At 40.7% G+C, this 27,953-nt stretch overlaps 1 protein-coding gene across 1 annotated transcript; it reads left to right on the forward strand.

Annotated features, from left to right (window-relative positions):
- Positions 1 to 27,883, forward strand: LOC146575430 (beta-1,4 N-acetylgalactosaminyltransferase 1-like). The gene is made up of 10 exons (XM_085272552.1): positions 1 to 119; positions 10,284 to 10,396; positions 11,645 to 11,788; positions 20,928 to 21,034; positions 21,297 to 21,334; positions 21,570 to 21,636; positions 21,974 to 22,087; positions 22,179 to 22,265; positions 26,296 to 26,477; positions 26,954 to 27,883. The coding sequence occupies exons 2-10, from the start codon at positions 10,284 to 10,286 to the stop codon at positions 27,110 to 27,112; spliced, it is 1,011 nt and encodes a 336-aa protein (XP_085128678.1). The 5' UTR covers positions 1 to 119; the 3' UTR covers positions 27,113 to 27,883.
- The last annotated feature ends 70 nt before the right edge of the window (positions 27,884 to 27,953 follow it).

The following is a 27,953-nucleotide window of genomic DNA, read 5'->3' on the forward strand; positions in this document are numbered from 1 at the left end:
AGAAAAAGACAGCCCTCTTTCCTGTATGCAGTGCCGATGGTGGATGACCTCCAGTTTTCACAGGATTTCAGAGGTTCCAGTGATTCCTGCTGATCAGCGAAACTTAAAAAGTGGAAACGGTAAGAAGACATTTCTATACTATTATTTTTGTTCTCACTGCATTCTCTAACCTCAGTTTCTGTGTATTTATAAGAAGCATAGCATTGATTGGTTTTTCTCATTCAAATACAAGAATTACAGCTGAAAATTATGCAAATCTAATGTATTTTTACTAACTGTGAGCAACACAGTGAAATCACATGAAATTAGATAATTATATAATGGCATTTAGACTAAATTCTGAATTCACCATTACTTCCGTGGTAACAAAAAAACAACACCTTTGTCTTCCAAGATGACTAGTTCCTGGTGAGTAATGTGAAAGGTTAGCATTCACTTTAGTGAATGTTTAACAAGGTGTGTACTTTCATAGAATTAGATTGCTCAATGTGAATCTTTGTGTTTATATGTATTCTTTTACATACTGATCAAGAACTGCTCTTAGAAAAACTAATAAACAAAACAAGAATAAAATCAAGCAGGTTATAAAGACTTGTTGTCAGTACGAAAAAACTGCACTTGGTTCTTCAGTTTTGCTTAATTTCAAAATAGTCTTTTTCAATCACTGGTTGATCTGAGCTCAGAGTTCAAGAGGTCTTCATTGCGTAGCTGTTTGAGGCAGTTACCCCTCTATAACATCTCTGCAGAACACATGGCAGGTTGCTCAGAGTAAGTTCTGACATGTTCAGGGTGAATGTAACTGAACGCTGGTCCACAGAAACATTTGGGTATGTAAGTTCTTTAAAAAGCAAAAAAAAAATTTATATGCAGCCATTATGAGCAGAGAGTACAAACATGTGGATGGATTGGCTGTTTTAGTTCAGTGAGCGAGTTATTTGTAAACAAAACAGTTTTCACTAGCAGTCAAAAATGAATGTGTACACTTATATCTGCATTTTTATTTTGTTAAATATGAACAAAATTATAGCAGAAGCGCTGCCACGTATCTGGTCAGAAAGAGAGTACCAATTTGTTTATTTAGTACTTCAGATAAAGGCAACACTACGTTTTTGGAAATATTTGTGGGTGTTTTCCTGTTTGTTTGTAGGGTTGTTTTTTTTAAACTACTTGAACACTAAATTGGCCCTCACGTGAGATGACATTGCCAGCACTCATTTAAATTTGAGACCCCTAGACTAGACACTTCTGTTATTTCCCTTCACTGTATTAGCTTCCATGTTGCAGAAATTAACAAAACACATTCATTTTCACAGGATAATGTTGGCTAAGATTAAACACATCACATTATTAAAGATTATAGCAATTTACTTGAAATGATATCTATAGTAGTCAAAGGAGCTTGCAAAGAAAAGCGTCTGGACTTCTTTAAGTTACTTGAAGACGTTTCACCTCTCATCCGAGAAGCTTCTTCAGTTCTAAGGTCAAATGGTGGAGAGTCCCAGATATAAACCTAGTGGGAGTTTCCCCCCACAGAGGGACAAAAGGACCCCCTGATGATCCTCTAATCACCTGAGCCAAGGTGTGAAACTGGGTGTGTGTCCCAATCAGCCAGAGTTTCGGGTGAGTTCATTGTGAAACCTGGCCCCACCTTATCATGCGAATTCCTGAGGTCAGATGGCCCAGGATGTGAGTGGGCGTTAAGGCGTCTGGGAAGGGATCTCAAAACTGGATTATAGATGGCAGACAGTTGGTGTCGTAAACCCCCGCCTCTGTTCAAAGATGGTCGCTCACAGTGGACATGGATGGCTTCTTTCACTCCTCTTTCAAACCATCTGTCCTCTCTGTCCAAAATGTGAACATTGGCATCCTCGAAAGAGTGTCCTTTATCCTTAAGATGCAGATGGACTGCTGAGTCTTGTCCTGTGGAGGTGGCTCTTCTGTGTTGTGCCATGCGCTTGTGAAGTGGCAGTTTGGTCTCTCCAATGTAGAGGTCTGAGCATTCCTCGCTGCACTGTACAGCATACACCACATTGTTAAGTTTGTGTTTTGGCGTTTTGTCTTTCGGGTGAACCAGTTTCTGTCTGAGTGTGTTGCTGGGTCTGAAATACACTGGGATGTCATGCTTGGAGAAAACTCTCCTGAGTTTCTCTGATACACCGGCTACATAGGGGATGACAATGTTGTTACGTCTGTCCTTCTTATCCTCCCTCGCTGGTGTCTGGTCTTCTTTTCTGTGCCTCTTTGCTGACTTTAAGAACGCCCATTTAGGATAGCCGCACATTTTGAGTGCTTCCTTTACATGTGTGTGTTCCTTCTTTTTCCCTTCAGGCTTAGAGGGAACATGTTCTGCCCGGTGGTGTAGGGTCCTGATTACTCCAAGTTTGTGTTCCAGAGGGTGATGGGAGTCAAAGAGGAGGTACTGTTCCGTGTGTGTGGGCTTCCGGTAAACTTCGATGTTGAGTTTGCCGTTCTCTTCAATGTGCACAGCGCAGTCCAGGAAAGGCAGACAGTTGTCCTTTGTGTCTTCCCTGGTGAACTTGATGTTCTTATCCACAGCGTTAATGTGCACAGTGAAGGATTCCACTTCTTGTGTCTTGATTTTGACCCAGGTGTCGTCCACATATCTGTACTTTGGGAAGGAAAAACTCCCTTTTAACAGGAAGAAACCTCCGGCAGAACCAGGCTCAGCATAACTAAGGGAGGATTCAGGGTCACCTGGTCCAGCCCTAACTATATGCTTTAGCAAAAAGGAAAGTTTGAAGCCTAATCTTGAAAGTAGAGATAGTGTCTGTCTCCCGAATCCAAACTGGAAGCTGGTTCCACAGAAGAGGGGCCTGAAAACTGAAGGCTCTGCCTCCCATTCTACTTGTAAATACTCTAGGAACAACAAGTAGGCCTGCAGAGCGAGAGCGAAGTGCTCTAATAGGGTGATATGGTACTACAAGGTCATTAAGATAAGATGGGGCCTGATTATTTAAAACCTTGTATGTGAGGAGCAGGATTTTGAATTCAATTCTGGATTTAACAGGAAGCCAATGAAGGGAAGCCAAAACAGGAGAAATCTGCTCTCTCTTTCTAGTCCCTGTCAGGACTCTTGCTGCAGCATTTTGGATTAGCTGAAGGCTTTTCAGGGAGTTTTTTGGACATCCTGATAATAATGAATTGTAGTAGTCCAGCCTGGAAGTAATAAATGCATGAACTAGTTTTTCAGCGTCACTCTGAGACAGGATATTTCTCATTTTAGAGATGTTGCGCTGTTCAAATTCAAAAACATAGTTAGCAGGCCCATAAAACAGGTCAACTAAATATAACTCTACGAAAAGTAATTTCCAGAAACTTAAACAAAACAAAGTGAGACATAACTTAACTCACAAACTGACCTAATTACAAAGACACATGAGGGTAGCTTTAATAATAATTTGGCCAAACCATTAACACACAATAGGGGGAAACAAAACACACACTAATATTAACTAAGCACAGAATAACCTAACTAAACCTAAAACACCTCTGCTCCTGGTAAGCCCATGGTTGGTCCTGTTGAGCAGGCATTTTGTTCCCAGAGTCCTCAGCCACGCCTTTTGCCCAGACAGGAAACAGCCACCGCCCAAACCCAGGTAACTCAAAGAAAGAGAAACATAATTAATATAACAAAACATTTTAGAAAAACCACACAATGTTACTATGTGCGCGCCTCATAATACCAGTGTTAGGTTTAACCAAATGATTAATGAAGAAAACTGCAAAGCAAACTAATAAGGTAAAAAAAATGGACTAATTTACCCCTGTGTGGCTGATGGCATCACATGCGCAAATAGAAGAACGCAGTCTTACATATATGGAGATACCCCAAAAACAATTTGACGAGTGGGACAGATGGATCTCACGGTTCGTCTGGAACGGCGGAAGACCGAGGGTCCAGTACAAAACGCTGCAATTGAAAAAAGAGAAGGGAGGGAGAGCTTTGCCGTGCTTACAAGATTACTACTACGCCGCACAACTGAAGCCCCTGGTAAACTGGTGTTCCCCAAACTATGAAGCTAAATGGAAAAATATGGAAATTACACAATTAGACTTCCCATTACAGTCTCTTTTAGGAAATAAGAACCAAGCTGAAAAATTTTACAAAGATTTGAACCATTTGACCCGGTTCACCCTGAAACTATGGTTCAGGGTTGTGGGGAAACTACAAATAGAAAAGCAGGCTAAGACCTTGAATTGGATAGCTTATGACCCGGAGTTTGTACCTGCCAGGCTAGGGCTGCTCGATTATGGCAAAAATGATAATCACGATTATTTTCACTGAAATTGAGATCACGATTATTTGACGATATTTATTTAACCCTTTAAGACCTACTATAGAACCAAGTCCACCAGAGCTTATATTATTTTTTTACATGCTGTAGTGCCATTTGTGGGAGCATTTCAAGTTGCTATACATCAATACAACTGTTATAGCCCATATTTTAATAATATGTATGCATTAAGTCCATAGTAATTACATAAATTGCAAAAAAGTGCAATAAACTACAAAAAAAATTGAAAATCGCTTTTGTTTTGTTTACATATATTTCTACTTGGAGAAATTTAAGAGGTTTATCCCTCAAAACTTTAAATACAATAAAGTTGCAAAAAATAGTTTCCCACCACAGGAAATTTATTTTGAGTGTCTTCATAGTTTTATTTTGGAGATACAGCAATTTTTATATACTGCAGGAAAAACAAAAAACAATCCTATGATGCAAATTTGCAAAGAAAACAGCATGTGCATCATTTCACTGTGGGAAGTGTTACGAACAGCTGATAGGAACGGCAAAGCGTGTTTCTGGAATATTATGTTTTTGTTCCTGCAAGCGCTTTTTATGCAATTTTTGCAAAGCTATATGTGGAACGAAACCGTGACCGAGGACAAGCTGATGGCATAAGATGTAAGTACAACTCCTCCGGTTTCATATGCAAAACAAATTATTGCGCTAGCTTACACGGTTCAGGTTCTACAGGGATTTAACAATAGTTACGCAAAACGGAGCGTGCTGCTCTGACCGGCTTTAAAGGGTTAACAATGACTTTAAAAAAATAATATAAAATAGTGTGCAACACCACTGAAGTTTTTTTTTTTTAAACTCTCTTTTCAACCAACGGCAGTCACTCTCCAAATAACTTCTGCTTAGCTTTCCGAGCTTCCCTCGGGTCCTCTTAATCAGCGGTCTCCAACCTTTTTTGCGCCACGGACGGTTTATGCCCGACAATATTTTCACGGACCGGCCTTTAAGGTGTCGCGGATAAATGAGGGAGGGGCTAATAATCGGCTCAGTCATTTTTAATGATCGTTGAAAGCCCAGATCGTAATCGTGATTAAAATTCGATTAATTGAGCAGCCCTATGCCAGGCTGGATGGGACCTTTAAACAGTGGACTCTGAGAGGAATTACTTCTTTTTGTTCACTAGCAACAAATGGGGGATTCCAAAGCTATAAAACCATCTCAGATACATACGGATTGGCAAAGCACGACTTCTTTAGATACTTGCAGGTCAGAGACTATTACAACAAGACGTTGCTAATCAGAGATGAAAACGAATACAACCTAATTCATATCTTTCAAGAGGCATACGAGAGGCATACGATGGTCTTGAAAATATACGGTAGTATACAAGCCTCTAAAAATCACTCTACACTGTACATTAAGCATAAATGGGAGAGGGAATCAGGCTCACGAAATTCGGAGGACAGCTGGTGGGGAATATGTGAGTCTCAGGCTACCACTGCAAATTCAAGGTCCTTAAGAGAGTTTGGTTGGAAGAATGTAGTGAGATTCTTTAACACTCCTAAACTCACAGCTCGGCAAACAGGCTCACAGAGCCAGGGCCTATGTTGGAGAGGTTGTGGAACCCCTATGGCAAACCATTTTCATGTCTTCTGGGCCTGCCCAAGGATTCAGCCATATTGGGGGGAGGTGGCCCTTGAGATAAACAAAATAATTGGGATTAAAATAGACTATTCATTTGATACGTTGTATCTTGGCAAATTGCCTACGGCACTCCCAGATAAAGATATTTATTTATTGAAAATACTTTTGGCTGGCTGCAGGAAGGCCATAACCCGTAGGTGGCTAAAGGCAGACCCTCCAACTCGGGCCCAATGGCGTGGGATAGTGGAAGAAATTTTTGGAATGGAAAGGCTTACCTTTGTCCTTAGACTCGAGCTCGAGAAATTTAAGAAGCTCTGGGAAAAATGGGTTGTGTACTCCCCTTTGTACTGAATAAATGAATATTACCATGATGTAAGTAGATGCTATTACTGGAACTGTGAATGTCTCCCATACTGACCTTAAGTTTTGTATTCCCATACTGTAAAATGATCAATAAAAAGTTATAAAAAAAAAAAGTATAGCCTTATTTTTCGGACACTATTCTGAGCTCACGTAAAAAAATTGAGACCACGTAAAAAAAAAATTTGCAGGTGTACGCAGGGCTCTAGACTAACTTTTTGCCATGGGCGTACCGGTACGCCTAACTTTAAAAAGTTAGGCGTACCGGCACAAAAGTTAGGCGTACACAAATTTTATAATAATTTATATAATATGTGTTTTTCTGGAGACACTGTGCTTTTTCAGCATTCAAAGATTGATGACACCGTGTCAGAGCACTGGCTATGAATTTCAGAAGGATCAGGCCTTAACAGAAAAGTTAGCAATAGTTCTTTTCCTATTACAGCTGCATCCACTTCTGTCGTGCCTAGGCTGCTCACTAGGGCTGGGTATCATCACTGATTTCTATAATCCATTCGATTCCGGTTTTCAAAGTCCCGGTTCGATTCAACTTGGCCTCAGAAAGTCAGAAATATTATAATTCTGATCATTTATCAGTACTGACTTCTTCAGAATTGTGAACATCACAGCAGATGCCTTTGTGTGAAAGTAACTGAGAATAAAACACAGAAAAACATGAAGGAGATTTTCCTGGTCTGGCTTTTTATAGCAGATAACCTTAAAAATATTCTACAATGTTCTGCATATAAAGTTTAAATTTCTTCAGTATTGAACAACAGAAAAAACAGGCTTTCTTGTCCGAGGTCATTTAAGTGAAAACAAGAAAAGAAAAAGACAGCAGCCACAGCGCTGTAAACAACGGTAGACTGGTGGGTAATAAGCGAATGAATAATACAGAAAACAGAGATTGGAGACGGGAAACTGTTCTTGAAGTATAGCGAGAGATAGAGAGAGAGCTAGCTGTGCATGAAGTGTGATTTTAATAGTCGTGGAAGCAAAACAGCAAAATTCATGACGACATTGATCAGATGTGAAGCGCAGTTTGCTGCTCCTTTTGCTGCTGGCTCGGTGGATTTTGGTTGGAGAGAGACAAAACCTGCAGCTCAGAATCAGCGCAAAAAGATGTAAACACAGCGGACCGGACGCATCGGGATCGCCGAGCTCCGACAGCGTGTCCGTCTACGGGCCGTCGGGTGAGAAAGCCGAGAAAGACAAAGCTGATTCTGATGTGTCGGTCCGTTCTGTGTTTACGTCTTTGTGTGGAATCCATGTACCTGCTCTCATCTGCTGTTTGGTTGTTGTTGAAATGGTTTTGTGAGCTTTAATCTGAGAATCTGGCGTTTCTGGCAAAACACGGTTATATTTAAAAGTCGATTCAGGATATAATGAATTGATGTCGCTTTAGTCAAGCTACTCACCTCCCACTTCCACCTGCACTTTCAACTGGACCACGGCCAATCAGAGAGGTCCCGCCCCTGACTATCTCTTTTTTTTTTCTTTTTTTTTTTGTGTCCCGTTTGGATCTTTAGCCATCAGAATTGTTGTCTTAAGGCCAAGAAAGATGCCAAGCGGATTTATTTTACCAAGTGGATCATCATGGCCTTGCCATATTGGTCCATTTGATTGACCTTTATTATAATTATGAATTTATTTTATTTTCAGTTCCTACAAACGGGACAGACATGACTGGGGGATAGGACAGGGAGAAAGAATGAAAGAAAGAGAGGGAGAGAAAGAAAACCAAAGGGGAGAAGAGACGGTGAGAAGGGGGGGAAGAAAAATAAAAACAAAAACCAAACAACAAAAAAAAAAAAAACACCTGGGTCACCTGTATGGAGAAAAAAACCAGAAGAGAAAGCAAACAGCTGTGTGAAGGACCAAAAAGCTCTCCAGAGAGTGATCCGTACAGCATTTGCGACCAATATGGTCGCAGTCTAGAGCCCTGGCACGTGTTGCATTTCGAGGAGAAATTTATTTTGAACGAAGAAAAGCTCAATTTAAGTGAACAAAATTCATTGCTGCGTGCAAAAAATGTACTTCAGTGTTTGCTAGTATCCATATACACATACAATAGCAGGCAGCCCCTCTCCCTCAGTTTTTGCATTTGCATTTTGCTGAGTTTTCTGCGGACCTGCTCGCAATGTGTTGCTTGCAGTGTTGCCAACTCCTCAGTAAGGAAAATCGCTATTGGCTGTCCTAAAAGGCGCTAGAAGTCGCCAAATGATGTCATCGCCTAATTTGCATAATTGGTCATGCTAATATTATTGTAACCTACGCTGTTGGAGAGAGAAATAACATCGTGGGAGAGACATGAAGTGAGTAAAAAACGTCCTAAATGCAGTTAGAATTTATTTAGAACTACAAATTAAATTTCTTTTAGCAATTATTGTTTTTTAATGTCACAATTCCAACCCTGCACCTTTATCCGGGCCTGGACCGGCAAAAGTGACCCGAAATTGGTACTTTGGTGGAGTTACTTTGTGTGTGTGTTTATAAGTAGTTTTAAACCTTGTGATCCACAAAACAGCATAACAGTAAAGGAAGAACTGACTGCGTTACAGTCAGTGCGGGAGCAGCGGCTTCGCTCATGCGCGATTCATTTGCCGTTTGGACGCACAGGTGTGAACGTCTCCTGCCCTGATAGCAGCTGGGGGAGGACTATCCTCCACCTGTGAGTGCTTTGGCATGGGTGAGGTGCCCAAGGCAGCACCGCTGCTTGTTGAGAGTAAGAGCGATACGCGTTTTCACGTCAAAAAGTCGTCATAAATAAGTCTCCAATAATACCAGAAAAAGTCGCCAGAATAGTCGCTTTTTAGAAAAAAAGTTGCTAAGGGGGTCTGAAAACTTGCTAAATATAGCGACAAAGTCGCTAAGTTGGCAACACTGGTTGCTTGCGCTCTTAACGCCGTTATATTTGTGCCACAAAACCAACCAATCACAGACTTGGATGCAAATAATTCTACAAATAATAAATTTTTTGCACACAGCAATTAATTTTGTTCACTCAAAATAAATCGTCAAACACTTACACTTGCAATGGTTTTTTTGGTTTTTTTTTACATGCGCTCAAATTTTTATTTTTATTTTTTAATGTGTGCTCAGAATAGTGGCACAAAAATAACGCTATAGTTAAGCTAATTAATCCAGGGAATAACACAGACATGCTTGGATGTCCACTTATATTATAAGGGGAACATACCGAAAAATTTTCTAATCTTCACATTCACCATCACTGTATTTTAATGCGAGTTTTTAATTACCTTTTTTACACTGTTAAATATAGTTTCTACAGCCGAAAGGCAGTAACTACTATGGCTTGGTACACCCAGCCTGAAGAAAAGCTGTCGGACTACACTTTGTATGTCTTCTGACTCAAACTGGGTCTCTTCCACAAAGTCCTCATCTACAAACTCGAACATTGCAACTAACAGCTAGATTTTCCCGTTTTAGTGCAGCTAGCCAAACAGCAAGTGGCCAATTGCCGCTAAGAGACAGACCGTGAAAGTGGACAGCAGAGGATATCTCTGTTTCTTAGCGTAAAACTCATAGTTGCAGCCAGGGACAACACAAAACGGATTCCCTTAAACTGATTTTTAGTTTTAGTGTCCTTAATTTCCTCTGAGTTGAAGTCTAAAGTCTATTAGCTACCAACTACATGATGTCACGGTCTGTACTGAAAGAAGGTGGCGCTAAACAGGTTTTTAAAACTTCAAGGACTTATTTCTTAAATTCAGTTTTGTCAGTTTTTGACAACTATTGCTTAAGACCACTTTAAAAATGACAAGAAAATCTGGCATCACTTACTGGATGCTTAACAGCAAAATATTAAAGAATGAGGGATGGATAAAGACTTTTGCACAGTACCATATAGATATCCTGATCTAACTTCAAATCCTTATGAATTGTTACTTTGTTCTTTCTCCATGGCTCTTGTTTATTTATTTATAGTTATAGATTTTAAAATGTTTTTCCAGATTATAATGGATGTGCCTGCGTTTCTGTGCACCTCTACAGATGTTTGTATTTGACAGATGGAAGCTCCAGGTGGTTTCTGCTGTGTGTGTGATCGTTGTGACCACATCCTATTTTATTCTGACGAGAGATGTTATCACTACACCAAAACTGAGGTAAAACTCAACCTCCGAGAAAGATACAGTATGCTCCTTATGCATTTTAGCAACTTTTTAAGTCCAAATACTTGCAGTTAGTGGAGTTTGGGTAATTTGTGCATCTAAATTGCCCATAGGTGTTGTCTGTTTTTATAGTCGTGCAAATGTCTTCATACATGTACACGATTCTTCAAAGATCAAAAAATACAGCATGAAAAGCACATACAGTGGCTTCATTGGACAAGGTTCGTTGTTTTTAACACTCTGTTTCACATCAGCTCTTTGATGTATACGTATGTTACAATTTTGCTCTTTTCTTGCTGACGGACCTGCAGTTTAATCCTGCTTTAATGGGAAATTGTGTCTTGTAAGGAAGCTCTATGAAGATCCTTTTTAGCAATATTTCTTCCTTAACTTTTTATTCCAGCAAAATACTGTGGATGATTTTCTGCCTGTGACTGATTACTGTGATTAATTAATGTGTGGAGTCTTTTGTGCCATGCATCTCCAAGTTTCATTTCAAATTCAAAATTTCTGAATCACATTTAGATTCTGTATGATTTGGCCATCATGGACCACTTGCTTCAAACAGCATGTGGATATGTTTCTCTACAGAGCAATAATAGGCAAACGTTCAGTTTACCCTTTGTCCTCTTTACTATCCAGTGCCAATAGTTACCAGGTACTCTGCTCCAAAATTCTGCTTTTTGATTCTGATAGATCTAATGAACAGTGTATTCTTATCATTAGATCTAAACGTAAAAGTGTCTATATCTGTTCTGTGAACTTAAAACTGATGAAGAGAGAATTAGATATTTTCCTTGAGCACTGCTACTAGTGAGCACTAGTGTTTCAGGTTATGGGTTTGTCTATTACATGATCTGTTTATTGTATTTTTGCATTGCTGTTACCGGTGGTCAGGTCTCCCTTGTAAGGAACCCAGTTGTACCTTTTAAATAAAAATAATATAAAGAAACAAAGTGATTTTTCTACAAGACTGTGGAATATGGCATCTTTTTTTTTCTGAAAACACAAATATTAAAAACAATGATACCCTGTTTCTATCATTACTTCAGATGTAATTTAGTTTCATAAACCAGGTTTTTTTTTGTTAAACTTTAATATCAGTCCATGAAAGTACATCTCCAAACCAAATGAGGTTTAATAATAATCGTTGTACTAATTATAGTTATACAGTTGTGTGGCATAGAATGAGTGTTAGGCTTTAAAGACATCTGATATACCCTCACCCTTCTACCCTTCCAGTTCATCTCTCCCCACGCATCTTCCCTCATCTGGTCCCTGCACTTGTCCTGCTGGCTCAAGGCTTCTTAAAGAACACCTCCCCAAGGATCAATATGAGGAGTTGGTGCAACGGCGAACTAAGGAATTCCAGCAGTACAAAGCCAGGTAGATGGACGGAGTTCACTAAACTGTTAATCGTTTTTGTCAGTGTTATTTTAGCAGGACAACAAAGAATGACGCAGTACTTTTTTTTGTTTAATTCAGACACCAAAACTATTTCCAGCAAACAGTTCTTCATTTAGAGATTTCAGTCTAATCTAATAAGTAGGTACAATTTACAGAAGTAGAAGGTTCTTGCACACAAGCTTCCTCATGGAACCCAATCCAGATGTGGAGGTTATTTCTGAGTCTGGTCGAATTTCATTTTTAATTTAGCCTATTTTTTCCTTCCGACCTCTGTTTGAATTATGAGAATGTCCTTCTTTTATTTTTTTTGTTAGCTGGCAACTTAATATTTTGACTTATTCTTCAGATTTCTTTAAACTACTATATTGTGCAAATGTCTTGAGTCAACCATAATTTCTATATATTTTGCATAAGAGAGGCCAGACTTTCAGTTTTTTCTTTCTTTAGTTTTTCTTTCTTTAAGTGCTCACTGGGCTTTATAAAGGCTATTCAGTGCTTTTTAAATCATTTTCAGTCCAGTTCTTCTACCTTGAAAGAGAATGTTTTTTTTTTTTTTATAACCATAACAAATGTGTTAGACCAGTGCTAACTTGAGAAATCTTGTGGGTGTGTAACTCTTATCAGCTGTTTAAGCCACATTTTATGGATGCTGGGCTAGGTCTTTGGGAATGTGAGAAAACAAACAAGTAATTTCATGGTGTATTCTGTCTCTGCATCAAGTAGAAATTACTTCTGCATATTTTTAAGTTACACTTGGTTATAAATCCAACATGATGTCACAAAGTTTGCAGAAATATTAACAACAGTTTTAGTAACGTACTCATGACTGCATACTTTTAAAAATTGATTTAAGAGTAATGTAAAAATTAGTGGTGGGCATTTAGCGTGTTAATTGCAATTAATTGATTAGAATAATAATAATAACTTTTTTTATATAGCGCTTTCAAACAAAGTGCTGAACAGTTATTAGAAGATAAAAAGATGAATAAAATAAAAAATAAAATAAAACCAGTACAGAAAAAACAGTTTTTTTGTTCCACAAAAATGGAGCTTGAAAAGAAAAAGCATGCTTCCCAATAGTCTTTTTTTCTGGCTTTAGGAACTTTCAGAAGGCTAGTATCCTGAGATCGAAGAACATGGGAAAGAACATAGAGGTACAAAAGGTCAGAAAGATATGAAGGCGCTAAACTTTAAAATCTGCTTGAAACTGATTTCCGTACTGGGGTAATGTGCTCAAATTTCCCAGGTTAAAATGCGAGCAGCTGCATTTTGTATCATTTACAAACCTTTAAAACCTTCCTTCGGTAACCCAGAAAGAAGAGCTTTACAATAATCAAATGCAAAGGCACAAATGCATGGACAAGTACCTCTGCAGTGTCCAGTGATAAAACTTGCCTGATTTTAGCTATGTTCTTTAGGTGATAAAGGGCAGTCGTTGTTTTCTCTTCCACATTGGACTCAAAGGAGAGCACCGTGTCAAACCACACACCCAAGTCTTTTACCTTGTCTTTGCAATTTATGACATAGTCATCAATTTTCAAGGTGAAATTTTGGGACAAGTACTTAAATTTTTGTGGTCCAATGACCATCAAATCTGTCTTATCAGTATTAAGAAGCAGGAAATGATCAGATAACCAGCTACTAATGGCAGATAGACAAGCTTCTGATTTAGACAAGTCAACACAGTTTCAAAGCTGCAGGTCAATAGCACAACAATAAAAGGTTACATTAAAAGAATGTACAAGAACAACAAAAGGCAGCAGACAGGTAGGATCTCAGCCATTATAAAACATTTCCCGCAACTCCTATAAAATGTTCTAGCCTATCCAATAAAATACAGTGCTCCGCAGTGTCAAAGGCGGCAGCATTTAGATCTGGCAGTAATAAAAATGAGGTTCAATTATTGTCTTCATTTACCTACAGATCGTTTACCACTTTGATTAAAGCTGTTTCTGTGGTTTGGTCTAAAAGCAGACTGAAATCGCTCAAACAGGTTGTTGGTTGACAGTGTGCTGCTATTTCCAAGCCTGTAGAAATACTTCTAATCTGGAGCATCACCAGCAACGCTCGGCTTTCCTACATCAGTTCCTCATTTAGCGAGGTCATAAGGTTCCTTTGACAACATTTAACTTCTTTACAGGAGCAACAGGTCAAGAATTGCATTATTAAAGTTCACAGTCAAAGTGTCCACAGGTAAATTAACTCTAAGCAGTGCTTCAGGGTTAATGTGACGAGATGACCTGAGGGGCAATTTTTCCCTCTCAGAGGCTGGAGATGTAGGAATTAAAATATCAAATAAAATTGCTAAATGTTCTAAAATAGGTAAAAGACAGGTTTCAGTACGTACCCCAGGACAACGTCTAGGGTGTAGCCCTTGCATGTTGGCCCAGACACAAATTGTGTGAAATTTAGGGACTCAATTACATTCAAGAAGTCTTTAACCAGGGATTTATCCTCACAACATAGATGAAAATTAAAGTCTTTGTTTTTTCATATCACTCACTATGAAAGAATCCTTTCATACAGCGACATGTCAACAAGTCTGAGAATTCCGAAATCAACAAGTCAAGAGCCCTTTCTCAATTCTAAGTACGGACTCGCGTTCTCCGCGAGACCGGACTTGCCGAGAACGCACGGGAGTACGGACTTGGCGAGAACGCGAGTACGGACTCGCGATTTGTACAATTGGAACACCAGCGTACTTGATGATGTCACAGGTCTGGAGTTTTTACTGCCGTCCCCTTTTAATTTAACTGTGATTAATATGTTATGAAGCTTAACTTTAATCTCAGCCAAACCGACTTACTCAGGAACAAATAAAACCGGTGCTGCGTCCGCATCACTGCAGCCGCAGCACCAATCTGTCTGTCGATCTCCAGCTCCCTTCTCCCATCACTCGCGAATAAGACCCCGAGATACTTTAACTCCTCCACTTGGGGCAGGAACTCATCCCCGACCCAGAGTGGGCACTCCACCCTTTTCCGGCTGAGAACCATGGCCTCAGAAACATCGGAGCACGTTTGGAAATATATAGAAATACAGTGGGGCAAAAAAGTATTTAGTCAGCCACCGATTGTGCAAGTTCCCCCACCTAAAATGATGACAGAGGTCAGTAATTTGCACCAGAGGTACACTTCAACTGTGAGAGACAGAATGTGAAAAAAAAAATCCATGAATCCACATGGTAGGATTTGTAAAGAATTTATTTGTAAATCAGGGTGGAAAATAAGTATTTGGTCAATAACAAAAATACAACTCAATACTTTGTAACATAACCTTTGTTGGCAATAACAGAGGTCAAACGTTTACTATAGGTCTTTACCAGGTTTGCACACACAGTAGCTGGTATTTTGGCCCATTCCTCCATGCAGATCTTCTCGAGAGCAGTGATGTTTTGGGGCTGTCGCCGAGCAACACGGACTTTCAACTCCCGCCACAGATTTTCTATGGGGTTGAGGTCTGGAGACTGGCTAGGCCACTCCAGGACTTTCAAATGCTTCTTACGGAGCCACTCCTTTGTTGCCCGGGCGGTGTGTTTTGGATCATTTCTTTACTACCACAATTCTCCAAAATCCTAGAAAACCTGTTTAATAAACGATTAGACAAATTCTTAGATAAATATAAATTACTCTCTGACAGTCAATATGGATTCAGATCAAAAAGATCAACATCTCTGGCATTAATCGAATCAATTGAGGAGATTACGAATGCTATAGATCAGAAACAGTATGCAGCTGGAGTATTTCTGGATCTCAAGAAAGCATTCGACACAATCAATCATGACATATTAATTAATAAACTGGAACGGTACGGGATTAGGGGGGTTGTACTGCAATGGGTGAAAAATTATTTAAGTGACCGGAAACAATTTGTGAAGCTGGGTGTCCATTCCTCATCATGCTTGGACATTGCTTGTGGTGTTCCACAAGGCTCTGTACTGGGTCCAAAATTATTTATTATTTATATAAATGATATTTGTAAGGCATCTGATATATTAAAATTAGTATTATTTGCAGATGACACAAATATTTTTTGTTCTGGGGGGAATCTAAAGGAGCTGCTGGATACAATTACTTCAGAAATGTGCAAAATTAAAAAATGGTTTAACAGGAACAAACTATCGCTAAATCTAAGTAAAACTAAAATTATCTTATTTGGGAATTCCCTTAGAAATGCACAAGTGCAGATTCATGTAGATGGTGTGGAAATTGAAAGAGTACTTGAACATAAGTTTCTTGGTGTGATTATAGATGATAAATTAAACTGGAAGTCTCATATAAATCATATACATAACAAAATTTCAAGAAGTGTCTCAATCTTGAGTAAAGTAAAACACATTCTGGACCACAAATCACTCCACATTCTCTATTGTTCCCTGATTGCACCGTATTTGAATTACTGTGCAGAGGTTTGGGGCAATACTTACAAATGTTCGCTATCATCAATCTTTATATTACAAAAAAGGGCCATAAGGATAATACATTAAACTGGTTACAGAGATCATACAAATCCACTATTCTTAAAATCAAAAATTCTAAAATTCACAGATCTGGTTCATTTTCTCACAGCACAAATTATATATAAAGCAATAAATAACCTGCTTCCTGACAATATTCTAAAAATGTTTTCTAAAAGGGAACGGGGATACAATTTGAGGGGGGAATTAAATTTAAAACATCCTCGTATCCGTACATTAAAAAGTTTTTGCATCTCCGTGTGTGGAGTGAAGCTGTGGAACAGACTAAGTAAAGATATGAAGCAATGTCCAAGCATGGCGCAGTTTAAAAAGCGGTTTAAGGATATGGTTTTTACAGGGTACAGGGAAAAGGTAGAGATTTGATAGGGTGTTCTTGTCTAATATTTTCATGTGTGTGCGCATGCACGGGTTTGTTGGTATGGATATATATATATAATTGTAGGCTGTGTATCCTTGAGGTGTTAATGGGGTTATTGAAAATGTGTATATGTGCGTATGTGTGTATATACGTATGTATGGATAGATAGAAACATATATGTGTATATATATGGGCAGGGATAGCTCAGTAGGTAAAGTGGTCGCCCCATGATCGGAAGGTCGGCGGTTGGAATCCACTTAACGGCTACCCTGAGGTACCCCTGAGCAAGGTACCGTCCCTACACACTGCTCCCCGGGTGCCTGCTTAGTGGGCTGCCCACTGCTTCACTGAGTGAATGGGTCAAATGCAGAGAAAAATAAGTAATTTCCCCATGGGGATCAATAAAGTATCCATTATCATTATTATTATTATTATTATTTAAAAATAAATAAATAAATAAAATAAAAAAAATTACACATAACATATAATGTAATTGCAAGGAGGTATTTCTGTAGTCTATTGATACTAGATAGTGGAAAAGGGGTGGGATTAAATAAGCTTATGCTTCTTCCTGCTCCTTTTTGAACATGGACGTTATTTGGAGTTGTGGTTGCTCGTTTTCCTTTTGTTTGCTTTGTTCATTTGTCTCTTTTAATTCTATTTTTTTTATACTTTTTCAACATGTTCAAAATAAAGATTCAATCAATCAATCAATCAATTGTCATGTTGGAAGACCCAGCCTCGTTTCATCTTCAAAGTTCTCACTGATGGAAGGAGGTTTTGGCTCAAAATCTCACGATACATGGCCCCATTCATTCTGTCCTTAACACGGATCAGTCGTCCTGTCCCCTTGGCAGAAAAACAGCCCCATAGCATGATGTTTCCACCCCCATGCTTCACAGTAGGTATGGTGTTCTTGGGATGCAACTCAGTATTCTTCTTCCTCCAAACACGACGGGTTGAGTTTATACCAAAAAGTTCTACTTTGGTTTCATCTGACCACATGACATTCTCCCAATCCTCTGCTGTATCATCCATGTGCTCTCTGACAAACTTCAGACGGGCCTGGACATGCACTGGCTTCAGCAGCGGAACACGTCTGGCACTGCGGGATTTGATTCCCTGCCGTTGTAGTGTGTTACTGATGGTGACCTTTGTTACTTTGGTCCCAGCTCTCTGCAGGTCATTCACCAGGTCCCCCCGTGTGGTTCTGGGATCTTTGCTCACCGTTCTCATGATCATTTTGACCCCACGGGATGAGATCTTGCGTGGAGCCCCAGATCGAGGGAGATTATCAGTGGTCTTGTATGTCTTCCATTTTCTGATGATTGCTCCCACAGTTGATTTTTTCACACCAAGCTGCTTGCCTATTGTAGATTCACTCTTCCCAGTCTGGTGCAGGTCTACAATACTTTTCCTGGTGTCCTTCGAAAGCTCTTTGGTCTTGGCCATGGTGGAGTTTGGAGTCTGACTGTTTGAGGCTGTGGACAGGTGTCTTTTATACAGATGATGAGTTCAAACAGGTGCCATTCATACAGGTAACGAGTGGGGGACAGAAAAGCTTCTTACAGAAGACGTTACAGGTCTGTGAGAGCCAGAGATTTTCCTTGTTTGAGGTGACCAAATACTTATTTTCCACCCTAATTTACGAATAAATTCTTTACAAATCCTACCATGTGGATTCATGGATTTTTTTTTTTCACCTTCTGTCTCTCACAGTTGAAGTGTACTTCTGGTGCAAATTACTGACCTCTGTCATCATTTTAAGTGGGGGAACTTGCACAATCGGTGGCTGACTAAATACTTTTTTGCCCCACTGTACATACTATCTTGATAAACCGAGCAGATATTTGAAGTTTACACAGCTACATCCTCGCCTGCAAATATCTTAAAAGTTTATTTTGTAGCCCAGAAAAAGTAATATTTTTTAGCCGCGCTCCTCCGCCATTGCCGCGTTTGAGTTTTGGACGGAATGCATTCTGGGATATTTAGCTGTACCAAGTCCACACAAGTCACCACCGATGCATGCTCAATAAAATGGGCGGAGCGAGAACAAATCAGGGAATTTTTCGCGTTCTCGGCTTGATGCGTACTTCGAATTGGAACAGTACTTGGTCTCTGACTGATGACGTATCATGAGTACATGAGAACACAAGTACGCATATTGAGAAAGGCCCAATATATTTAAGTGGATAAAAGGTAACTATAGTTAGAACCACAGGACAGCTTAAAGTCAGGAGCTGGGAGTCAAATGAGGTAAAAAAAAATCTATTTGCATTTAAAACAGTCTTTGATGATAGAGGCAACCCCGTCTCCCATCCCAGACAACCTGGGCTGTTCCAGCAAAGGTGCCACTTCACCAGCGTGAAGCTGTGTCTCAGTTAGGAACATAACGTCCAGCTTATTACTTCCCCTCCTATACTGTTGCCATTGCGACGAATAAAACTGTAATGGGTGAGCATACTCCGATAACATCGGGTAAACTGGAAGAAGGCAACGCTATTTGGCGGCAGAAAAAAGGTCTAAACAGCCGTGATCGCTAGTGGCAAGGACCCGCCGCATCCAAGTTCTGACTCGCGTGTGCTTCACAGATTGCACGCCATGTATACGTCCACTTTTTCAGCGCTTCCTTTCTAAAGGATTCCAGGGTGGATCACGTTGATGCATTTTATCTGGTACCGATGCCAGAGGCGGCAGGACTCCTCCAGATCGCTCACTAACGCAGGGGAGCATCAGCAGTGAGTCACGGATATTAAGAAGCGTCTGTTGCTTATACACCAACAAGGAGTGCATTTTTAAAGCTAGCAGGTACAGCACTATGAACACAATACATAAACATTTCAGAACTAAGAGACGGCATGCTGGCGCCATCTTGACCAGGCTTAAGACAGCAGGCTAACACATATAAAAAAACAAACAAACAAATTAACCGATGCACACAGCTACAGAAATGGAAGAATCAGAAGAAAGCATGTTGCTAGGACTGATCGGAGGCAAATTTCATTTCAAAAGACTACCCGACGGAAGCCTTGAAAAAAAGCTTGGTTTTGTGCAAACTGTGCAAAAAGGAGTTGGCATACCACCGAAGCACTTCAACCTTACACCGCCATCTAAATGCAAGGCAGTGAGCACAGAAACTGTGGGAGCTGTTGGCGCTAGCAGTTCGAGTACCAACAAAAGGTGTCAACAGCCCAAACATGATGAAATTACTGTTTTAAGGACCAAAATTAGTAAGTCAACACAGGACAAACTTACAAATTCTCTAGCAAAATGGATTGCTCGGGACTGTAGACTACTATCAGTGGTAGGGGGTTGGAAAATGTGCTACAGATTTAGATGAGGAAGCCCTGTGTAAAAGGGCCCTGAGTTTGTGCAGAGCAAAAGCCACCATCAGTGAGACAGACTTCCCGCTACAGTGGTGGTCCAGTTGATCAGTGAATCACCCACAGCTGTCTGTCCTGTCCTACAAGTATTCGATTAGTCCTGCTGTCCCATGTGAGAGACTGTTCTCACCTGCAGGTCACACAGTAACAAAAAAGAGAGCTGTGAACAGGCTAGTTTGTCTAAGTAACTGGCTGCAAGAGACAGACAGTAAATAAGAATGGAGGTAATGTGCATCCATTGTTTTGTTTTTTTTTTACTAAAATGTTTAATAATCACACTGTTTTAGCCAAATGTACAGAATAATGTTGGCTCAGAGTTTAAAGGTGAAGCTGTTCAAATAACCTTTTATGTTTCTGCCTTATTTTTTTTAGGATGAAAAACTGCACTTTATGTTGAAATATTTATTACTATTATTTAAAGACGAATATTAAAATTTACTTAAAGTACATTAATCCTAACAATAGAAAGATACCCTGGGTATGTTGATCTCACTTTGTAGTATAGGGCCCAGAAATGTATGACGTTGACACACAGAATAGGGGTCTAGTCACACCAGCTCTTAAAAAGTGAGAAATGTTGATCAGATATTGATGAAGGGGCAAGGCAGCAACCAGCAGTTGGGGCGGAACCACATCTAATATTACTAAATCTCAAAAGCTAAAAAAAACATAACTCAAGAGGTGTTTAACTATTTTCATTTTTTTTAGCCACACTGAAATGATTCCATGTTTGTTGAAAACACATGCTTTATTTCCCATATGGATAAATGTATTGCTTATCCAATAATGCCACTACTTAGATTGACCTTTGGCCTCATAGTACTTATTTGTTGCTTTGTAGTCATTATACTTGATTAGTCAAAATGATCTGTGTTTGCATACACCTCATTTCTTCCACAGGACAACTTCTGTACTGTCCAAGCTGCTGTTTGCTTTGCCCAACTCTCCTCTGCAGTATCCAATCCAAGGTTACACAGTACAGCCCTTGTCCTCCTCTGTCATACCAGGTGAGACATGAAGAAATACATAGGTAATGAGTAATAAAAGAGATCACGCCAAATAAGGCACTGCAGCATGTCATATATTATCAAACACAATTTCAGGGTAGAGCTACCATGGTTACAGACAGGAAGGTGGATCTCGATTTTCACATGTTCAGTCACTTCCTTGATCATTTGCCTTTTTAATTTATAAGGTCAATATAACCACTGACGTATCTATTTCTTTCCATCATGGGATGCTGTCACAGTGTGGTCATTTTAATTTTAGGTTTACAGCTGCATGCAGGAAAAAGAAGCAGCTACAAGGTTAGTGTCATAAAACAGTTCAGCTTGATAGGCAAATCTCACCAAAATCTGTTAGAATAATAGAGGTGCAAGATGGGTATCAAATATTTCTCCAAAGGTAGGTCTGTATGTTTCATTTAAAAAACAGTGAACTTCAAGGCTGCCACTGTAGTATTTCTGCTTGGTGAAACTTTAAATTTCCTCAAGTATGACTACTTGGAGTACTTTTTAGTTTATTCAGATTTTTCTATTCTAGGTGGTCTTAAAAGTCTCTAAAGGTATCCTGACCACAGATATTCCACCAGCAGAGGTCACAGTCGAAGGTAAGATTGCACTTCTCATCAGTTTATATACAAATTGGTGACAAAAAAAGCTAGAACTCCTATACTAAACAAATCTGTTATTTTGTGGAGGTTAATTTGTTGGCTTGATTTGTGTCTGATATATATCTTAAAAGGATGGGTCACTGCAAATCAGGAATAAATATGTTCTGAGTCATTAACTTTATTGTATGGTAGAACATTTATGTCCTGAAAGTATGAATAGGGCATGGAGGGGTCACTGCATGATATGATGGGTTTGATATGTTATGACATTCACAATCAAACTTCAATCTAAAGAAGACACTGGAATGAAATGTTGTGAAATTGTAATTCACAGGTTCTGGTGAGAAAGAATTGATAATCAAGTCCAGGAGCCTGGAGCTGCTCAATGACGTGCTGGTCAAAGTGTCCTATACTAGCACAGTCTACCATATCAACACTGGAGACCTTGGTCTGCATTGTCTGGGAACTCAGAGTCTTGTCTTTTAAGCCCAAATCTTCTTTTTAGTGTACAATAAGTATTTTTTCTTTTTCTTTTTTAGTAACTTTCCAGTTTGAAAACCATGAAGCTGTGTTCGCTATTGCCATCAAGCAGCCTCATGTACCAGTCCTGTATGACATGGGGACAGGTAGGAATCTATTTTTCAAACAAGGGTATTAAAAAAGAGAGAGAGAGAAATGCAGGAAAACCATGAATTTTATGAAGGTTCTTTCACAGTATATGCCAACCCAATTTGTCTGTGAAGGTTCTCAGTCATCCAGGTCATCGTAGTCAAAGGAGCTTGCAAAGAAAAGCGTCTGGACTTCTTTAAGTTACTTGAAGACGTTTCACCTCTCATCTGAGAAGCTTCTTCAGTTCTAAGGTCAAATGGTGGAGAGTCCCAGATATAAACCTAGTGGGAGTATCCCCCCCACAGAGGGACAAAAGGACCCCCTGATGATCCTCTAATCGCCTGAGCCAAGGTGTGAAACTGGGTGTGGGTCCCAATCAGCCAGAGTTTAAGGTGAGCTCATTGTGAAACCTGGCCCCACCTTATCATGTGAATTCCTGAGATCAGATGGCCCAGGATGTGAGTGGGCGTTAAGGCGTCTGGGAAGGGATCTCAAAACTGGATTATAGATGGCAGAGAGTTGGTGTCGTAAACCACCGCCTCTGTTCAAAGATGGTCGCTCACAGTGGACATAGATGGCTTCTTTCACTCCTCTTTCAAACCATCTGTCCTCTCTGTCCAAAATGTGAACATTGGCATCCTCGAAAGAGTTTCCTTTATCCTTAAGATGCAGATGGACTGCTGAGTCTTGTCCTGTGGAGGTGGCTCTTCTGTGTTGTGCCATGCGCTTGTGAAGTGGCTGTTTGGTCTCTCCAATGTAGAGGTCTGGGCATTCCTCGCTGCACTGTACAGCATACACCACATTGTTAAGTCTGTGTTTTGGCGTTTTGTCTTTCGGGTGAACCAGTTTTTGTCTTTCGGGTGAACCAGTCCAGGAAAAAATTTCCTTTGTGTCTTCACCAAAGGACGACTGTTTGCCTTTCCTGGACTGCGCTGTGCACATTGAAGAGAACGGCAAACTCAACATCGAAGTTTACCGGAAGCCCACACACACGGACCAGTACCTCCTCTTTGACTCCCATCACCCTCTGGAACACAAACTTGGATTAATTAGGACCCTACACCACCGGGCAGAACATGTTCCCTCTAAGCCTGAAGGAAAAAAGAAGGAACACACACATGTAAAGGAAGCACTCAAAACGTGCGGCTATCCTAAATGGGCGTTCTTAAAGTCAGCAAAGAGGCACAGAAAAGAAGACCAGACACCAGCGAGGGAGGATAAGAAGGACAGACGCAACAACATTGTCATCCCCTATGTAGCCGGTGTATCAGAGAAACTCAGGAGAGTTTTCTCCAAGCACGACATCCCAGTGTATTTCAGACCCAGCAACACGCTCAGACAAAAACTGGTTCACCCGAAAGACAAAACGCCAAAACACAAACTTAACAATGTGGTGTATGCTGTACAGTGCAGCGAGGAATGCCCGGACCTCTACATTGGAGAGACCAAACGGCCACTTCACAAGCGCATGGCACAACACAGAAGAGCCACCTCCACAGGACAAGACTCAGCGGTCCATCTGCATCTTAAGGATAAAGGACACTCTTTCGAGGATGCCAATGTTCACATTTTGGACAGAGAGGACAGATGGTTTGAAAGAGGAGTGAAAGAAGCCATCTATGTCCACTGTGAGCAACCATCTTTGAACAGAGGCGGTGGTTTACGACACCAACTCTCTGCCATCTATAATCCAGTTTTGAGATCCCTTCCCAGACGCCTTAACGCCCACTCACATCCTGGGCCATCTGATCTCAGGAATTCACATGATAAGGTGGGGCCAGGTTTCACAATGAACACACCCGAAACTCTGGCTGATTGGGACCCACACCCAGTTTCACACCTTGGCTCAGGCAATTAGAGGATCATCAGGGGGTCCTTTTGTCCCTCTGTGGGGGGAAACTCCCACTAGGTTTATATCTGGGACTCTCCACCATTTGACCTTAGAACTGAAGAAGCTTCTCGGATGAGAGGTGAAACGTCTTCAAGTAACTTAAAGAAGTCCAGACGCTTTTCTTTGCAAGCTCCTTTGACTGCCAACCCAATTATTTCTTGTATCTTACTACTAGTTAGTGGGAATAGTGTGTTGTTAAAATATTAAGTATTCTAAGTTAAATTCCCCTTCACAATTTTTTTTTTTCCTTGTGGATTATTAAATCTATAACTCCTTTGGCTGAGTGCTTTGAAACCAGATGCGAAAAATAATGTGTTGTACAATGCCTTTTTTTTTTTTTTTTTTGCCTGTCCCATTGGTTCTTTAGCCGTCAGAATTGTTGTCTGAGGACCAACAAGGATACACAATGGATTTATTTTGCCAAATGGATCATCGTGGCATTGCCGTATTGCTCCATTTGATCGACCTTTGTTTGTATTATTTATTCTATTTTCAGTTGTTACAGACGGGACAGACATGAGTGAGGGATAGGAAAGGGAGAAAGAAAGAGGAAGGAAAAGAAAAACAGAAGGGAGAGGGACAGTGAGAAAGGGGGGGGGGGGATCTCCTGGATCACCTGTTGAGAGAAAAAGAATAGAAAACAAGCAAAAAAACCAAAGCAACTTTCTAAACACAACACCATCACATTAATCTGTGTTGTTGTTCTAAAGTGCATTTAAAACAAGGGAGAGCATGGTGCTGCTGCCAGAGAGCAGCAGGTGTTAGCACGGCCCCTCCCGAGAACCCTCAACGTCTACATGGATTTAAAATTGAGAGGTGGGCACCAGCGCCAGAGGTAGGTTTGAGTACACAGACCGTCCACTGGACGCCGTTAAGGCCCTATATATGTGTGTGTGTTATGAGAGTGTAACTAATGTGGATGTCTAAGTTGTCTAAGATAAAATTGAGGCACAGGTGGCCAGAAGGGGACAGAGGGGGGGAATGTCTCCCCTGCACCCTGGTGACACACCTGCCCCCCAAGGCCCTACCTGTGTGGGTGAGTGTGGTGGAGCGGGAAGAGGGAGGTAGCCGGGGATGGGGAGGAAAAGGAGGGAGGGGAGGATACCCCTCCCTAGGGCCAGCTCCCCCGCTGACCCCAGTAGGCACCCCCGTCCTCTGGTACCCACCAAGGCAAGGGAGCCCAGGTCCATCCAGACCGGGGCCTACGGTAGCAGCACTGCCAAGCCCCACAGGACCCGGGGCAGCCCATCCTACCCCACCGCAGAGGAAACTGTACCCACCCCAACATTCAATCATCTCCCAGACTACACAAGACAACAGACACCCAGGTTAGGTTTATTCTCCACTTCTCCTATGTCTCTCCCCCACCTGCAGAGTGCACTCCTGCAAGGATGGAACAACCTCCCCGCCAGTTGGAGAGCCCCCCAGTTAGGCCGATGCACAAGAGGCCCCCTGCGCCAGGGCTGAGCCCCCGTGTGTTGTACAATCTCACCAGGTCTAACCTGGGTCTCTTTCGGGTCTCCATCCATCCATCCCATCCCATAGCGGCGCCGGGTCATGGGGGCAGCAGCCTAAGCAGTGAACCCCAGACCTCCCTCTCCCTGGTCACATCCTCTAGCTTGCTAAGGGAGCGGCTAGCCACCCTTAGCAAGCTCATTTCTGTCGCTTGGATCTGCTCAACAATGTTCTCAAACGAAGTCAGCAGCGCTCCATCCGCACTATACACAGTGCAGGTAGAGCACTGCCTTCCCCTCCTGAGTCGCCAGAAGGTTTGCCAGAATCTCTTCAAGGCAGTCCGAAAGTCTTTTTCCATGGCCGCTCTGAACTGCTCTCACACTCAGGTTTTTTGCTTCACCCACTGCTCAAGCCGCGTTCCGCTTGGCCTTTCAGGGTCCTCCAGAGTCCCACAGGCTAACCAAGCCCGACACAACTCATTCTTCAGCCTGGTGGCTCCCTTCACCTCTGGTGTCCACCATTTGGTTCGGGGGTTACCACAACAACATGCAACAACGACCTTGCTGCAGCACTTCAGTGTAGTGGCTTCAGCAATGAAAAGTTTGGTGTTCAATTTGCACAGTTTGCACAAAACTCATTCTACTCTGTAGCAGATGATCTGTCTTATTTTCTTGAAACAGTTCTTTCCTTCTGTCTGTCAGATATCAGCTCTCAAGTTACCATCGCCACAAAGACCTTCCTGCGGTACGAACAGCTGAAGGTCTTGTTGGACAGTATCCGAAAATTCTATAGCACCATAAAAGTTATTGTTGCAGATGACAACTTTGAACCAGAGCACATTACCGGAGAAAACATCCAACATTACATCATGCCTCCAGCACAGGTATGCATAGACATTTAGAACTTAAGATTGTGTGTTTTGTGGGGTTTTTTTATTAACACTCAGTTTTATCAGACATCTTGGACAGAGCAGTATAATTATTGAAGGATTTATTAAAAAATATAGGATTTTATGCTTTTTTCTTTTCTAGAATTAGACTTTAAATCACTCATCCCCTAAATATAAGAAGAGTGGAGAGGAAATGCTCAGTGCATCACATGAAATCCTCCAGTAGTCTGAGGGTAGTGAAGTGTGCCTTCATCCAGCCCTACGAGTAAGCTTTTAGAAGAAACGTTTTGCAGCTTTTAAGATTAGACTCCAGAGTTTTGGATTAGTGATTTTAGAAACTTTCAGAACAATCTGATAATATTGAATTACAATAGTCCAGTCTAGAAGTAATGCATGTCACAAGTGACTACTTACAGCTCAGAGGGTAAAGGACCATTAAAACAGACTGTAAAAGATGTTTTCATCCTCAGGGCTGGTTTGCAGGCAGAAATCTGGCTGTTTCCCAGGTAACCACCAAGTACTTCCTGTGGGTGGATGATGACTTCTTGTTTACAGAGAAGACAAAGATAGAGAAGCTTGTGGAGGTGATGGAGGCGGTCCCTGAACTGGATGTGGTGAGAATGAAATAGCTCATGTTATCTGATTATGTTTTCTTCTTTAAATAGAACACTAACTGATCTATGTACATAAAATATATATATCCATTTCTGTTAACAGTTGTAAGCCCCCCCCCCCCTCAAATTTGCTGATCATTTTCATCACTAATGTGATCTAGGTTCCTGCAGAATTCTGCGTTTTTGTCAGATTTTTTTTTCTTCTTTAGCTAATTCAGATGTTTAGTTCCATCATCTGATCTGTCTGCTAAACCGCTCATCTTTTTTGCTCTCTTTTTATGCTCAATAAAAGAAGGATTTAGCAAGTGGAACCTCAAAATTTAGGAAAGATGAGGATCTTCTGATTTAATCAAAAACTTGTTATTTATGTAGCCATTTTAAACAGAGGCAGCTACTTACATAAACACACCACTACATCATCCAGTAAGTGCTAAAGTCTTCTCTGTAAATTCCCCAGTTGTACATTGGAATTTTTTATGGTTTTATTTTCTAACTGGTGATGTACACAGCTGTAAAACGTTATAAGTTGTGTCAGAAAAGCAAAGAACAATTTCACTGAAGAGCTCTGCCCGTTGTCAACCTGAATTTGTAAATGCGGTTGTGGGTCCTCTGTGTGATTCATCAGCAACAACAGAAGAAAACTATTTCCATTACACTGATCCATCACATCATAGAGCCAATGGAATGCAATGTCTTCCACTTAGCAGAGAATCTTATTTTCTTTCAAGATACAGCTGTAGGAAACTTAAATAAAAACCTTTTATTTAGTAGAATATGCTAAATTCACAATCTGAAGGCCAACTCTACCAGAGAACGTCAGGAGAAGTTTAAACGAGCAGCTCAGTACTTTCAATAA

This window comes from Mchenga conophoros, linkage group LG4 (genome assembly GCF_057382185.1).
Source record: "Mchenga conophoros isolate Kocher_MC1m ecotype Shallow Benthic linkage group LG4, M_conophoros_male_GT1.1, whole genome shotgun sequence".
In the NCBI taxonomy this organism is placed as follows: Eukaryota; Metazoa; Chordata; class Actinopteri; order Cichliformes; family Cichlidae; genus Mchenga; species Mchenga conophoros.